Genomic DNA, 16,899 nt, shown 5'->3' with positions numbered 1-16,899 from the left:
TGAGCAGGCCAGGCAGTACAGACTTCAATGTATCCACATCAGAAGAATGTGGTTCAACACACAGATTTTCAGCCACATGGAGAGGATTCCAAGGTCTGGCTATTTAAGTACACTTATATGAAGGACCAATTGTGAGCTCATGCAAGATTCAGAATAGTCAATCTTCAACTGTTATACCTGAACAGCCCTACTTATAAAAGACCTAAGGGGGCTTCCTTGTTCTATCGACATAAAACGTGGCATTTCAATTAAAAGCTCTGGAATCAGCAGCAACCTCACAGTCCCTGAAATGTCACACCATGTCCCCGGATATATAGCCATATATCAGCACTCCATAATGGTCTGCATTACTTCAATATTAGGATTCTGCATTGGCAAAGTTTGAAAGCTGAGAATATCAAAGTGAAAATGTGACATCTCTCATTTACCCCCCATATTGAAAACATTTCCAGGTCCTTTCACTTTCATCTGCGCAACATCTCCAAAATCCGCCCCTACCCGTCTCCAGAGACCACCAAACTCCTTGTACAGGCTCTTATCTGGACTACTGTAACCTCCTCCTCTCTGGTATTCCACTAACCCGGCTCTCTCCTCTACAATCTATTATGCATGCTGCAGCCAGACTCATCCATCCTTCCCACCACTCCATCTCTGCTGCATCTCTTTGTAGTTCTATTCATTGGCTTCCATTTCACCTGAGAATCAAATTCATCTCATGTGCTTTGCCTTCAAATCCCTCCATAGTTCTTGTCCCACTTACCTTTCTGACCTGACAGAAAAATTCTCCCCTAGCCGATCTCTTCTCCCCTTCAATGACCTACTAATGACTTCCTCACTCATAACCTCATCACATGCATGACTCCAAGACTTTTCTAGAGCTGCCCTGACCCTCTGGAATGGTCTTTCTTATACTATTCAGCTTGATCCTATTACTGCTTATTTAAAGGAGCACTCAAAACCAATTTTTTCAACCTCACCTACCCGTCTTCTTCTGTCTCCTAAACCCTCATTACTTCCCAACACTCCATTCTGTGTGATACTTCCCCCACTTCTTGGATTGTAAGCTCTTCTGGGCAGGGTCCTCTCCTCCTCCTGTGTCACTGTCTGTCTGTCATTTGAAACCCCCATTTAATGTACAGCGCTGCGTAATATGTTGGCACTATATATATCCCGTTTAATAATAATAATCTATCCAGTGTCAGTATCACTAAAGGGCAGGTTCAGAGCTGCCGTCAGATCAAATGATCCTGCATGGCTCCCAATGGCTGGCACCTCGGCTTACACATCTGACATCAGGTGGTAGTGAGCGGTACCGCTTACTGCTGCCCCCATTCATTTTCTATTGGGTTGCTGAGAGTAGATGCTACATATAGCGTCTGCCCATAGCAGTGAGTAAAGAGGATGCTTAGCTTTTTTCTCTGGAGTCACTTTTACACCAGCCAGGCCAGTGAAATGCCAATCCCCTAACTGAGAGACTCGGAAGTGTTCCATGCCAGCAAGGGCTCAATTCCATAGAAATGGAACACACTGCTGGCGACCAGAAGACCTGAATGTACAGAATGGCCCTTACCCTACTTGTAAAATTTATACGAATGTGCAACCAGAATGCAATCTGAACCAAAGCACTGCTCACCTTGTGAGATAATAAAATCATCTAAAAAATCACAATAAACTGCAGCACTCAGTGTTCTCCCTGCCCCCCTTTAGCTGGGCACACCACCCGGCACTTTTTAGTAACCACCCGACGAGTTGGGACACCTGAAGAGTTGGGTGACAATACAGGGGCTGCCACACAATTTCTTCCCACCCGGCTCAAAAACATTTCATTCTGATTCCCAAATCAGAAAGAAGAGCATTCACCACTGCCAGCGATTGTTCAGATGGTAATGCACTGAGCGGAATGAAAACCCATCATACAACAATGTAACTAGAGGTCCAAGTCTGAACACATCTGCCTTGTAAAAACTGGAGGGAAATATTTATATTGCTTGCAGCAACCAAAGAACGTTTAACTTGCATGCATGAATACCAAGTACCTCCTGCAGATCTGGCCTGACCGGGAGTACTTGGCATGCATGTGTGAAAGTTTGCAAGCCAAAGAAAGTTTTACTTAAGTTTATGTAGTCTGAATGAAACCGAGTGATATGATAACAGAAGTTGGTCACAGGATCTTCAGAGCTGAGAAATCATGTATGCAGGTGGTACTGACAGTTACTGTGGGTGGCACAACGGGCATTGCACCTTTGGCCATAGCCTCCCATCAGAGCAGCAACCAATAAACAAGCTTTATTATCCATACTCACATTTTTTTTCTTACTTTGTGGTTGCAATTGAGGCAATTCTCAGGGGAGAACAGCGTGGCAACTGCAGACATCATAAGACACTGGCACGTGATTGAAGACTAGGCAGACGCCAACTGAACACAGCAGTGTAGTCATGTGTACAGTCACACGGGTACTGATGGAAGATATTGTGGGTGGTATATATAACATGACAACAAAAAATTATTTAGGTGCAGCAGAATTGTGCAGTGCTAATGGAATATGTCTGCAGTTTTTATATATATATTAAAATGTCTGTGCCAAGCACGGGGTATGGTGTGTGGTATGTGATATCCAGCCCGGGGTGCTGTGCTGCCAAGGACAAATGATTTCAACAAAGTCAACTAAAAGGACACTGCCAGCTTCATACACCTGGAGCACATGGCTCAGGAGGAAATGCCAAAACTAATATTTAAAAAGCATATAGTGGTAACATTATAGACTCAGGGAATCAGACATTCCCTCAACAATGAATCACTGTCATTGAAGCACATGGACCTGGAAGATTGCCTTCAAATCTCTCCCCAGTTATTGTCTTACTTACCTTTCTGACCTGATAGAAAAATACTCCCCCAGCCGCTCTCTTTGCTCCTCCAATGACCTAATAATGACTTCCTCGCTCATAACCTCATCACACGCACGACTCCAAAACTTTTCTAGAGTTGCTCCCACTCTCTGAAATGGTCTTCCTCGTCCTATTCAGCTTGCTCCTACTTTCTGCTCATTTAAAAGAGCCCTCAAAACCCAACGCTTCAACCTCACCTAGCCGTCATCTTCTGTCTCCTAAACCCTCACTACTACCCACCATTCCATATCCCCCTTCTATTGTGTGATACTTCTTCTACCTCCTAGATTGTAAGCTCTTCGGGCCAGGGTCCTCTCCTCCTCCTGTGTCACTGTCTGTATCTGTCTGTCATTTGCAACCCCTATTTAATTACAGCGCAGCATAACATGTTGGCGCTATATAAATACAATATAATAATAATTCTCTCTTTTATATATAGATCCCTAAATGTCCAGGGCATACAGAATACACAAGAAGAGTCAGCAATGCCTAGAGCCCTGTCAGTGCTATAGAGACCTGGCACTGAGCCACCATAGCCCCAGCTAACCATGGAATTATAGTGTGTTCAGTGAAAAAAAAAATATTGCATGCAAGTTTTTTTTTTTGATGCCTCAGTCAGGCTTTTTATTTGAAGGAACACACATTATTGTCGGAAGCAATTCTTAACACAGTATTGATAAAAACGTAGAGGATGGCACAGCAGGGCAACGCTCATTCCTTCTCCCCTCTCCATAAAACAGAAGAAGGATGGGTGTATAGAGCTTTGGTAATTCACATTTCACCAGGAACATTCACATTCAAAGATCATTTCCAATCTGACTTCTGCATTGACTGAATGAGTTTAAAACTCACTTTACACGCCATGGTGAACACATTTCATTCATTCGATTATTACATTCACATTTTGTGCTTTGCAACTTTTATTTCAGATTAAAGATTCCTAACATATTCTACACAAACATTCCCTGCAGATTTGGGTGAATCCTCCAAACACGGTGCACACACAGAGCACATAGGAGTTGTTTATCAATGAACCCCACTCAGATGAAGAAAATGTCAGACTCCCCCTCCGTCATTTCCCCCCAAAATATTGTGTTGCACAAATTTACAGGCAGTCACTGCAAACAAGACAAATGCTGGCCTCTGGGTCTGGTTGCAGATTAAACGACATAATGGTCCTAATTTAATAAAGCTCTTCCACACTGGAAAAGATGGACTATCGTGGGAAAATCTGGGTGATCCAGCAAACCTGGAAAGATATGATGCGGCGTTGAATACATTTGCCAGCTAATAGCAAATGATGTTTAAGAAATTAATTCCAGGTTTGCTGGATCACCCAGATTCCCCCATGATAGTCTACCTCCTCCAGTCTTGGAGATACCAGGGGCAGTAGCAATGGATTTCATTGATTTGGCACCTGTAGAAGATTGCATGAGTGGGATTTTGGCACAGCACCTCCTAGAGTGCTATTTATATGAAAAGGACACTGGCACCACTGTATTCCTTTGGGAAGGGCATTGGCAGCACTGAATATCTATGACATGGGCATTGCCGAACCTGCATTCCTATAAGCTGGGCACCACCAGCGATGTACACCTATCACATGGGCACCGCCAACACTTTAGTCTTATGACATGGGGACCTCTAGTACTGGAGTGCTATATTCCTGTAAAATGGGCACTGCCAGCATCAACTTCATATGTGATGAGGATTACCAGCAATGTATTTCTGGAGTAGGGGCACCCTTAGTATTGTATTCTATGATATGGGTATTGCCAGCTCTGGTGATAGGGGCACCACTAGACTAATATATGCATGTGAAAGGGGCACAGGTGGCACCATTTTCATATGGGATCAACAGTGCAGGAATGTATTTCTCTGACATGGGCATTGTAGAGGCTGTATTCCTATTGGCTGGGTACCACCAGTGCTGTACAACATCACATGGCACCGTCACCACGATCGTCCCATGACATGGGCACCGCCAGCACCGTAATCTCATGACATGGGCACCGCAGTTTCATGACATGGGCACCACCAGCACCGTAGTCCCATGACATGGGCACCGCCAGCACCGTAGTCCCATGACATGGGCACCGCCAGCACCGTAGTCTCATGACATGGGCACCGCCAGCACCATAGTCTCATGACATGGGCACCGCCAGCAACCTAGTCATCTCATGACATGGGCACAGCCAGCAACCTAGTCGTCTCATGACATGGGCACAGCCAGCAACCTAGTCGTCTCATGACATGGGCACGGCTATAGTGTTTTATTCCTATGTAATGGGCACTGCCAACACCATCTTCCTATGGAATGGGCATTGCCATCACTGTATTGTATTCCTAGGAGATGGCTACCACCTGTCCTGTATGCCTTTGGCATGGGCACTGCCAGGACTGTATACCCATCAGCTGGGCACCACCAACACTGTACATCTACCACATGGGCACCGTCAGCCCAGTCTTATGACATGAGCAATGCCAATACTGAAAACCAATGACATTGGCACCAGCACTGTATTCCTATGACATGGGCACTGCCAACACTGTAGGTTTATACCATTGGCACTGCCAACAAGAAAAAACGAAGCGTTACTACAGCCGTGGCATTACCACAAACCAATTACAGGGTCTTCCCCAGCACCTTACAGGTAAAAAATTTTAATTAAAAGAGTCCCTGACGACACCGGGCATCCAGGTGACAGGGCAATGCCAGCCCAGAGGCCACACTGACTAGTGAGGAATACAACAGGCGCCACGGCGGGCTCATACCTGCCACCTCGGTCCCGGTTCCGGTCACACAACCGGGCCAGCAGTGCCATCAGCCCGGGACCCCGGATCCTCCTCCATAGCACTGCGGGCGCCGCCATCTTGGCCGGAACTGTCAGCGCTGAAACCACGCCCCCTGTGTGTCTCCGCAGCTAGGAAACCACGTGACTATTGCAAACTGCACACACGTGGCAGATGTCTTGTGCTGCCAGGATGGATAAATAATCCAGAATAAATGAATACACAAATCTCTCTGTTATCATTATGTATATTGATAAACCATTTACAAATACAAATCTGCATGAATACATTTTTTAAATTTTATAATATGCAGCAACAGTATGATTTTTTTCTAAATTGCAACATATTATTTTTGCAACCAGTCACAAGATGAATGTGTGATGTTTGTGTGTAGGAAAATGATTTCTTGGGTTATGGATTGATCAGCCATATTGCTAAATATTATTCAAAAACATGTAAATTGTATTGTGTACAGCAGAAGTGTCAAATACACAGAGGGACGAAATTAAAAACTTAGACAAAGTCGCAGGCCAAACTTGAAATTTACTTTAAAAATTGAAGTTTTTCCTTCTTATAAAACATTTTCCTATGGAAACAAAGAGGTTATGCTTAACATTCAATCTGGAACAAGTCTATTATAGAGAAATATGCCTAAATTTTTTTTTAATTTAATTTTATTTTTTATGCCTTTTTCTCTATTTGTAGCCTTTTGAGTTAACTTTCAATGGGGTTACTGTGCCAAGGATTTGGATCAATCTATTGCATATTACTGCATTCTCGTGTTCTTGTTTCTTCTTATGGAGATTGTTTTAATTTGACAAAGAATGCAATGTAAAAACAAATGAATTCCTGCATGCAACAGCTCTATAATAATTCCTGATTATTTCAACATTTTGTAATGAGTTTATCTGTCAGTATAAACTCCAATGGGGCCATGCATAGGCAGAGAGCTGTTCTATGGACGCAAATGATGCCGCTACTACAATTCCTGGCATTACTTGCGTCTATAGAACAGTTCAATGCGGGGCCACACATAGGCCGCTGGTCTATAGACGCAAGTGATGCCGGGAATTGTAGTAGCGGCATCACTCAGTGCAATCCGTAGTAGCAGCGGACCAGCAGCAATTCATATTAAGAATTCTTTTAGGGGCCAAAAAAAAGGATGTTTCAACACAGGTTTGGCCCGCGGGCCAGAGTTTGACACCCCTGGTGTACATAAACAATCATGTGCATTCAATCAGATTTCAGAATGGAACCACTGGCAGAATTTTCTACACTTGTGTCCTATGTTTTGGAACGTACTATTGATCAATTTGCAATATCAGTCACACAAAAAAACAAAAATGGCAGCCAATCTGTTCGTGTGTAAGAGGACCCAGGGCTGGGGGCACCATTCACATTCATTTCCTGGAATTTTCCTATTTGTTTTAACACCAATTTACCTTTAATCTGAATTCCCAGAAGAGACAATAGAGGCCATTATCATATAATGTGACCAGTGAGATAAGTGTGTAATCACGGTGTGAATGTTTGGAGTTCATGTGATTCACATTCCCAGCAGGATGGTCACTTACATAAAACCTTTCACTTTCACAGAAATGCTATGTAATATGTGCTGGCTCACTCGGTTGTGATATCTGTACTGTGATGGTACAAATATGAAAATTTACAATGTGTGCTGCCATAAATAGCTCAATAAACAGATCATTAAAGCCAAAGTTCTTTCTTCATCACAGCTCGGCACTTTATATTTCCAGGAAGTTATTTCTCATTTCAATGTTTGTTTTTTCCCATGATGCAACTTACTGGGTGATTTCCATTTTTTTGTCCAATCAAATTTTGGGGCCTTTTCACAACTACAGTGGAAAACTTTGAGGTTGGTGGCCCCGTGTGCCTAGCAAATAGGAGCAGCAAATTTGGCACAAATCTTCCAACAGCAAACGCTCAACCAAAAGTGACTTAGAACTGTGCGGTGATCCGCTGCAGCAAGGTGTAAAATAAATGGTCCTACCAATTCTGTTCAAGTTGGAACCACGGGTAAAAACAAAATAAAACGATATGGTTCATCATGGGTTTACAATGGCCCTTACACTCATCACACGCATGGCTCCAGGACTTTTCTAGAGCTGCCCCAACTCTTTGGTCTTCCTCATCCTATTCGGCTTGCTGCTACTTTCTGCTCATTTAAAAGAGCACTCAAAACCCATTTTTTTAAACTTGCCTACCCATCTTCTTCTGTGTTTTGAAACCACCACTACTTCCACCTCTACATATCTCCCATCTTACTCTATGTTTCTTCCCCCACCTACTAGATTGTAAGCTCTTCTGGGCAAGGTCCTCTCCTCCTGTGTCACTGTCTGTATCTGTCTGTCATTTGCAACCCCTATTTAATGTACAGTGCTGTGTAATATGTTGGCGCTATATAAATCCTGTTTATTATTAACAATAATATGATTCATCATGGTTTTCCAATGGGCCTTACACTCCGCCTATAGCCCATTTCATATCGAGTATCTAAACACAAAAGCAAAAATGTAACATATGGCAGCTCACCATTTCTTAGGACCCATCTAATCCATTAGGGCCCATTTAGGGAACATTAGATGGGTCCTTAAAGTGGAACTAAACTCTTGATTAATAACCCATGCCCATTCAATGGCAGGGTGCCATCTTCTTCTTTCTTTGTTTGCTTCCCAAAGGCGATCTTTGGCCTACTTGATTGGCGGTGCTAGGATGTCGTACTGTAATTCCTGGGCAGGCTCATGGATGTATGTGCAAAGAAAACAGGTGAAAATCTAGCATAAATACAGTAAAACCCCAGCGTCATTTGTAGGGGCGTATCGAATGGCCAAGTGGTGACTACTGTTGTACTAAAGACACAGTGGGGTGCCATTCGCTCGTCCTCCCTTCTCCCCCCTCAATAGAACAGAACTGCACTGTATGTACCGCACTCGCTCATTTATTTGTCACTGGAAACAATCCCAAAAGATTCCTGGCGATAGAATTCCAGACCTTTAGGCTACGTACACACGTGCAATAATTGTCGTTGGAAATAATTGATTTACAACCAATCATTCGATAATTGTTAACAAGAAAAGTGCATAACAACAGGCCAACGACGCCAATGAATGAGGAATGTCGCTGGAAACGAGCGGCTGTCCTGGCGGATCTGTTTGGGCGACGATTGTTCCTTATCTATGGTGTGTACGGTCGTGTAATGATCGTGGATGGTTCTGCCGTACACTTTCCCCGGTACACGTCACTTCCTGCATCGTATCTACCAATATGTGTACATTATTGGTGGATTATGTTTTAACGATTATTTCGATTGATCGTATAGTGCACGATTCTGTACTGCTGTAACGATACGATCATTCAAAATAATCGTGAATAATTGTAGATCTGTCATTAATCGTTTGTTTTCTAGTGACAATTATTGCACATGTGTACGTAGCCAAGATTAACAAAGTTCATTATTTTTTATAAAAATAATGAAAAATAAAAGTGTTGATTTTAGAGGTGACCTCATTTTGTTTAGCACTTTACAATAAATTCGTATCATGACCACCGTCTCACATGTGCATAGGACCAGGCTTCGCGTGGCAGGAAACCCACACAGAACCCTCTGTGGATGGTAAACCCGGTGGGCATTGAGCCCAGAGCTGCTGTGAGACAAGGGAGCTAACCACTTTTTATTTCACAACCCTAAAAGTAGTCAAATAAATGACGTTACACTTTCATTTTCTAAACGTAAAAAAATCTCTCGGCTCCGGTTAGTATACATCATCTCCACGCCGAAATTCAAGCCCTTTGATTGCAGACGTTGGCCCGGGGCCAGGCAGGCCCAAGTATTGCAGGGAAATTCCTTTGGGACTCTCTTAGTAAAAATCACCAGACTCAGTTAGGGGAACTGGCGAGGTCTTTCTGTCTAAATCTGACTAAATTGTGTTTCACTCAGTAGCGGCCGGCCCCTTTCCTAGTTGTGTCAGACTTATTGAGAAAAAGAGAGCGCCTTCTTCATAGTTATAAGAAAGAGGAAGTGAGACGGGGCCCTGAGCGGCCTTCACAATGAAGCATTGCGGCATCTATCAACAATTTATGTTTGCTGTCATGGTTTTCCTCAATAAATTGGTTAGGCAATATTGTAATTGATCATATTGCTCATTAAGGACAGGCGAGCAACAGCGGCAATACCTAGTGGATTGCAAGGCAATCGTTTCATTGCGGCTTGCACAATTAAATTTAAACACATGCAAAAAAAGGGAAGGGCAGCTGGCACTCATGATGTGCATGTATGTGCAATATATTATATGTTATGATAGACTTAGGGCCGTTCTAGACTGAGGGGAGATGCAGTATTCTGCCGCAGGCTAAACCGCAGTCCAATCTGTTCCTATAGAACGTGTGGCAGAATACTTTGAGTCTATAAGAACAGAAGCGATTCATCTTTTTAAATGCCACTGCAGCAGATTGTGGCACAGATTTTAAAAGTCACTTTTGGCCACCCAGTTGCTGTTTGAAGATTCACACCATGGCCACAGCCAAGTACAAATCTGATTGCCCTGTTGTACGGTTTGCCTCTTCCGGGCACACAGAAGCAGTTTGCAGGCCGCCCATTAGTGGCCAAGCATGCAGTTTTACACCAAGGACCTTTACATGGCAAAGCACCCACTTTTGCACTGCAACAGTTTTTTGGAGGGGATAAAACATTATTTATGAAATACAGATATACAGTTAGCATTACTGTATGCAGCAAGAAGCTATGTTGTGATTGTACCATTACGGACCATTAGGCACTTTAGTATGAAATAGCCGAAATTTCTAATAAAAAGGGCAAACTTGTTGCTTTTTTCTTTATTCCACAATGCACTGCTCTGCAACCTATTGCCCAGGCAGTGACACATGAGGGTGGCTGCAGTCCCTACCTAGCCCCATTCAAATAATAATTGTTAAAAAAGTCATATTCACTTAGGACCCCCAGAGGGATAGGACCCTCCAATTAGGGCCGGCACATTAGGAATGTGAGCTTGCACATATCTGTATTCTCCTGCTTACTGAGATCCGATCTTCCATACCAGCTGTGAATTGTTTTGGTTTCCCTGCTTGGACAATTTCCAAATGATATTCTGCCCTAAGATCAATGAAAAATATGATCAAGGCAATTGGCTGATTCTACATTTAATAATTCAAAAACAATGCATGGAGGGGTCGGCCTAAATGATCCATTCCATTTCCATTCAATTAGTTGGGCCCCTGCGCTAAATTGTTGTTGGTAAATCAAACATGGATTGTAACATGTACGGTCGACTTTAGGCACATTGAATTGCCAATGTTTTGCAAAAACTGGGCAAAACATTAATCCCCCCCCCCCCATTTATGAGGGAGCCATTATACCACCTGACATCGCATGCACGTATAGGAAATGGCCAGATTATAAACTATTACTAGGGGAGCGGCCAAAGTGTGCCAACGTCTTTTGGAGGAGAGGCTACTTTGGTGTTGGATGGCGCACACACAAGGAATGCGAGGCTCCCTCCGCACGCTTACGTCATTGCAACTTTTTTTTTCCACACTTATTAACATTTCTTTCCTTTCGCTCATCTCAGGTTTATCTAAGGCCGTGCGTGCCGTCGTCCTATGTGAACACACTGGGCCCTATTCATTTCTCACCGTGCGGCCGTCCAGGGAATAGGCTCTTTCACTCCTCTTTTTTTTTTTACAGTCAGGAAAAGTATTTTCTGTCCTGTTCCACTGCAGTTTGCCAGGCCGTAAGCCAGAGCCGCCGCGCTGCGTGCAGCCCCAGGCACATGGTTTCCATTTCACCTGAAGAGGCCGCAGCTGTGTTTTCAAAGCCCTGATTCCCAGAAGGGGAGAGGGTGTTTGTGTAGTTACAGGCAGGCAGGGAGACCAGAGATACATGGCAGAGGGACGCAAGTCCTGCAAAAAAAAAATAATAATAATAAATAAAACGTTACTGAGCTCCGCAGGGCTGCTGTTAACCCAGTCAGTCCTGCCTGGAAATGCAGAATGTAAAATACATAAATGGGAGTTGTGTTTCCTGCCAAAGGATTTGTAATTTTGCCAACCCAATCTTGCAATTTACTCAACTATGCCGGGTCGGTGACCTGACTTTTTTCTACTGCAGAAAAGCAATACATCTTGGTCAGCTCCCCACCCTAGGCCTCTTACCACACAATGAAGGAGCAGCAGCCCATTGAGGCGCTTATCATTCTGGCCTCTCCTTGTTAGCTCTGTGCAATGCAGCTCATCTGATTGGCTCCCATTCCTGACCTTTCCTCTCCCAGTCTAAGCCCTGCTGTGCAAAAGATTTCAAAGAACTAATATGAAGTCAAATTCAGTACTAACTGCATTTAAAAACACTTTGATGAATATATTGACTGCATTCCTTGGTGTAGTTTTTTTAACTGCTTGTAGTTCAATTTTAAAGGTTGATTCTACCTAAAGCTGATTGTAGACAAATACAGTTACCAGTTGGCTATTTACATACTGACAAAGCTATTCTCCTAATCTGGAAAGGCAACAGCAATTGCATGCAGTTTTAAGGTGCGTACACACTTCCAATTTTTATCGTTCCAATCGAACGACGAACGATCGATTGGGCAAAAAATCGTTCTTAAAAAAGTAACCAACGACGCCGACGAACGAGGAAAATTGTTGGAAACGAACGACCGGACCGGCGGATCGGATATTAAATAGGGATTGCAAATGACAGACTAATACAGACAGTGATACAGGAGGAGAGGACCCTGCCCCGAAGAGCTTACAATCTAGTAGATTGACTGCATTCATTGGTGTAGTTTTTTTAACTGCTTGTAGTTCAATTTTAAAGGTTGATTCTACCTAAAGCTGATTGTAGACAAATACAGTTGCCAGTTGGCTATTTACATACTGACAAAGCTATCCTCCTAATCTGGAAAGGCAACAGCAATTGCATGCAGTTTTACTCTACTGTGATAGATTATTTTACGATATAAGGAAAGTTGAATGTGTATTGTGTTCAAAAGCCCATTTACTGTACAATGCATCTAGAATTTTCCACACGCCCCATTTTTTAACACAGTGCAGCACATAAATTGTGCTGCTGGTGCATTACAGCACATGCGCAATGCAGTATTTTGCGTTAAAATTATTTGAAATAAACAGCGACAAATGCACCACAATGCCGTATATGCGGTGTGGTGTGTTGGCTCCTAATGCATGGATGTACATGCTTTTTACAATGCCCACTAAGGACTCCCCAATGGTGCCATCGCATAGGATAGTGTGAAATATGGACCCTGGAGATAAAATTAGTTCAACACAATGGCCGAACTTTTAAACAGGCTGTACTGCAATGTTGTACGGAGTATTCTATAGAAATATTTATTTATTATGTCTGTTTTATATGCAAAAAAAGGCAAATAGACCCAAGCTTTCCACATTCCTATGGGTACTCTTTAAGGCATAATTGTGCATTCATCGAAGAGATCGATTGTGTTATATAATCACTTTGTTATATTTATAAATATTGTTATGATTTTTTTCTGCATAAACCTAAACAATCAGTTTGGCCAAGCTGATGTTTTTGTATGAATGCATAAGGGGATGGGGGAGGTCAACTCAGTTGAAACAATTGGAATTAGACAAAACGTTCTATGCAAATTGTATCCATCACAAAAGTTACCCCTTTGTGCCTGTACAGGCTTAGGAATTATCCACCATGACCATTGCGGAATGCTAAAACTTTGCTTTTGCCATGGGAGTCAGCCTACAGCTGTCCACATTTATTAGCGGAACGCTCGGACGGACAAAACATTTCGCCCAAATTTCCAACCCGGCCAATGCGGATACTTCAAGCGAAAAAAAACCTAGCTTACGAAAACAGTTTACAAAACAGAACGTCTCGCCCCGCCTTGCCATCTGAAATTTCTCAAAAAGGAAGATTTATCCTTTAAGAAGATCATTATTACTAATAATAAGCATTGCGGGAAGGAGTCATTCCTGTAAAACGTATTCGAAAAAAAGGAAATCTTTCGGCGTACTCTGAATATTTGCAATAATGAGATTTCCAGTGATTTTGTTGGTTGTCGCCTCGTCGAGGCTTCAAATGCAAAACAATGATCGATCGGTCACGGTCAGCGTGTGTGTCCCAGCGATTCTTGGAAGGAAACCCCTTTTAGAGAATGGGAGATGCCTGAGTTGTGAGGCCTGCCAGGAATTGGGAGGCAGGATTTGGAAGGCTGCCGTCAGCAAGCTGTGTGTGTGTATGATACACAGCATTAACATTACAGGAAGAACCTCTTCCAGGAATAGACCAGAGAAGGGAGGGGGGGGATTGTAATGATGCTGGGGAGGGGGTGAGGGGGGAGGAGGAGTTTTCTGTATAAGAACTGTGTGTGTGATCTCATGGAGTTACACATTCATTTGTAACAAGAAGCAAGCACATCTGTGGATTATAGTCTTCTCATAGGGAATATACTTCTCCCCTAAACTTCAAAGGGATTCTTTTTACTGGTTTTGAGATCCTCAAAGTACCCACCCTGTGAAAAAGATCAGGTAAGAAAAAAATAATGCTTCAAAAATATTTATTTAAAGAATCTGGTTCGGTCTAGAAAAATCAAGGAAGAAAATCTAGCAAAAAGTTTATAATGCAACGTTTGGTTGAAATTCTTATTCAAAGTATAATATTGCATTTGAAAGTTTTTGAGTGTCTAAAACTTTAGACTGCAAGTCAATGGGAAGATAGATACTGTAGATGTAGAACAAAGAGTTTTTGGACTGTGATTGTTTTTGGCGAAAAGAGGAGTTAAGTAAAGTTAGAGTTCAGTAAAAAGTCACAATTTGCTGAGGGGATGATGAAATGGCCTCTTTGTATTTTTGAACTCTTTTGTTTCGGTATTCCTGCACTGGTTTTTCAAGTATCCTATGCTCTCCGATGGAAAATGTTCAGACTTGCTTTGGGAAAACTCAGGAACTCTGCCTACGGCGTGCCAAAGTAGACAGAGAACTGCATATTTCTCAGCCAAATGTGCCCTTGTCTTTTGGTTTCAAAGGGCCTATCCAAAGCTTGAAAACTAAATACCGTCTACAGAGTTGATTACATTGCTGCCGTGGTTTACGGGATTAGTCGATGCAAAGGTGGAGCTGCTCCTAAACCCGGGTTATAAATAGAGGTTTGACGATGATCAGTAATTTCTGGCATCTGGAAAAGGCAGCAGCTCGCCATATTTCCACCCCCCCTTCGCTTTATTATACTGCTCCATTGTTCTGCTCAGTACATATTAACCCCTATAGACCAGTGCTGATTTTTGCATTTTTTTGGTAATTGTTGGCACATTGCCCTGTCTGTACATTGTGCACTAACATAGCATTTGTTCTTCATTTGCAGGTTACATCCATCGATTGCACACAAGGGTTGTGCATCCAAAGTTTTAGCCAAGCTGGCTCCCACCGTCATGGTCACGCAGAGCAAGTTCCCGAGTATGAGCCGGGCGCTGGACTCAAGCCTAAGGCTCAAGACCTTCTCTTCCCGTAGCGAGTACAATTTGGTGCTGAGCGCGGTCCATAAACTTCAGGAGAGTGGATTTTATTGGAGCACAGTGACTGGTAGTCAAGCCAACTTGCTCCTCAGCACCGAACCAGCAGGCACCTTCCTGATCAGGGACAGCTCTGACAACCGGCATTTCTTCACCCTCAGCGTTAAAACTGAATCTGGCACCAAGAACTTACGCATTCAATGCGAACCATGCGGATTCTCTCTACAGACTGACCCACGCAGTTCGCAGCCTGTACCCAGGTTCGACTGTGTGCTGAAACTACTTCGGCATTACATGCCAGCCAAAGACTCCAACAACAGCAACAGGCGCTGCTATTACATTTACTCTGGCGGTGAACGCGTCCCGTTGCTTCTTTCCAGGCCCCTCTCCTCTAGTGTCTCTTCTCTGCAGCACCTGTGCAGAAAAGCCGTCAACGGACAACTGGAAGGCTTTGAAGCGCGAGAACAGCTACCTCTGCCCATTAAAGACTTTCTTCAGGAATATGATTCTCCTGTGTAGCGGTGATGCACCAGGCACAATGGAGGCAAAGAATGAAACCAAACAAAGGCTTTGTGCTGAGACAAAGCGTAGGGGCACAGGCAAAATGGCCTCGTGCAGGACTACGACAAAATGGAGTATGAGCGGTATTGATGTGGAAAGTAGTACCGGGCACACAGATATCTTAACGGACTGGGTCAAATCTTTTTCACCAAGTGCCTAAAGGTAGAGGACGATACTCAGGCAAATGCTCAACAGACTGTACTTACTAAGGGACTGTTTTTTGCAAGCTGCCCCCCCCCCCCCCATCCCCGTTTACATTGCATGCAAAGGAAGGGGGGCAAATGTTGCGGCTCAAAAGACTTCTGGTTCCAGACGCAAACCGAGAACGGAATGTCTGTCCTTCAGGGTATGAGCGCAACAGTGAAACATTTGTTATACTGTCACCTACGTAGCCTTAATCTGCTGCTGGACTCATGGTTAGACGCACGCACTGCAGGGCATTACCTGTATATGTGAAGAATATACACATTCGCAGTGTGAAGCTGGATGCATGCTCAAAAATACAAACAAATAAATGCACAAGAACGACAAAAATTCTGGCCCCCAGCAGACTAAAGTTTTGCACAAAGTAACTCTGCCCCCCTTCTTCTCCCGCCTGGGGCCCAATAACTTACCCAAAATACAGCAAAACTGAAATGGCAACAAAACAAAAAAAAAACAACTAAAAAACATTTCTTTACTCCTCGATCTATGCAGCCAGTTGACTCTGCAGAATTGTATTTTGCACAAGAGGCTATGGACCAGATCATGCCCTGACTACCCCCCTTGGGGTGGAATGTGACTCTGACCTCGCGTATGTTTACAAGGTATCCCCTGTGGGTGCCAATGACCAAGGACCTTTGCACTTATTTATATTTTACACATGTTGGTAATTTATAATAAAAAATGCCTATTTTTGAAAAAAAAAAAAAACATTTTTGGTGTGCCAGTTTATGTGTGTGGTTGAGGCCTAAAATGTATGTAATGTTTTTTATCTTTTTGTTTATTATTAGCACTGTCATAGTCTGTTGTACAATAGAGGACGCCTAAGACCCCTATAATATTAATTTTTTTTTTGTCCAGTCAGGGAGACCCCCCCCAAGGCTACGTTCACACCCATGGCGGGAATAGGCATTCCCGGGGG

The 16,899-nt window shown here is 43.3% G+C and overlaps 2 protein-coding genes and 1 long non-coding RNA gene across 5 annotated transcripts in view; 1 reads left to right on the top strand and 2 right to left on the bottom strand.

The window, feature by feature from the left end:
• The window catches only part of PGS1 (phosphatidylglycerophosphate synthase 1), a 65,969-nt gene extending 60,162 nt beyond the window's left edge, over positions 1-5,807 (bottom strand). The window contains exon 1 of one of the 3 annotated variants that reach the window (XM_072403440.1): positions 5,662-5,807. In XM_072403440.1, coding sequence (XP_072259541.1) covers positions 5,662-5,759 — 98 coding nt within the window. In that variant the 5' untranslated portion in view covers positions 5,760-5,807. Of the gene's footprint in view, positions 1-2,303; positions 2,390-5,661 lie in introns of those variants that run through there. The other 2 variants (XM_072403443.1, XM_072403441.1) reach the window with 2 other exon arrangements.
• A 5,454-nt stretch (positions 5,808-11,261) lies between these two features.
• Positions 11,262-13,950, bottom strand: LOC140325549 (uncharacterized). The gene is made up of 2 exons (XR_011919691.1): positions 13,722-13,950; positions 11,262-11,616 (listed from the first exon to the last, which is right to left on the bottom strand). It is a non-coding gene; the product is annotated as an uncharacterized lncRNA (long non-coding RNA).
• A 128-nt stretch (positions 13,951-14,078) lies between these two features.
• Positions 14,079-16,688, top strand: SOCS3 (suppressor of cytokine signaling 3). Its single transcript, XM_072403439.1, has 2 exons — positions 14,079-14,235; positions 15,068-16,688. Exon 2 carries the CDS (start codon positions 15,135-15,137, stop codon positions 15,732-15,734), a length of 600 nt encoding a protein of 199 aa, XP_072259540.1. The 5' UTR covers positions 14,079-14,235; positions 15,068-15,134; the 3' UTR covers positions 15,735-16,688.
• Positions 16,689-16,899: the final 211 nt, after the last annotated feature.

Source organism: Pyxicephalus adspersus, chromosome 3 (genome assembly GCF_032062135.1).
Source record: "Pyxicephalus adspersus chromosome 3, UCB_Pads_2.0, whole genome shotgun sequence".
NCBI lineage: Eukaryota > Metazoa > Chordata > Amphibia > Anura > Pyxicephalidae > Pyxicephalus > Pyxicephalus adspersus.
This window is presented reverse-complemented; position numbering and strand designations above follow the sequence as displayed.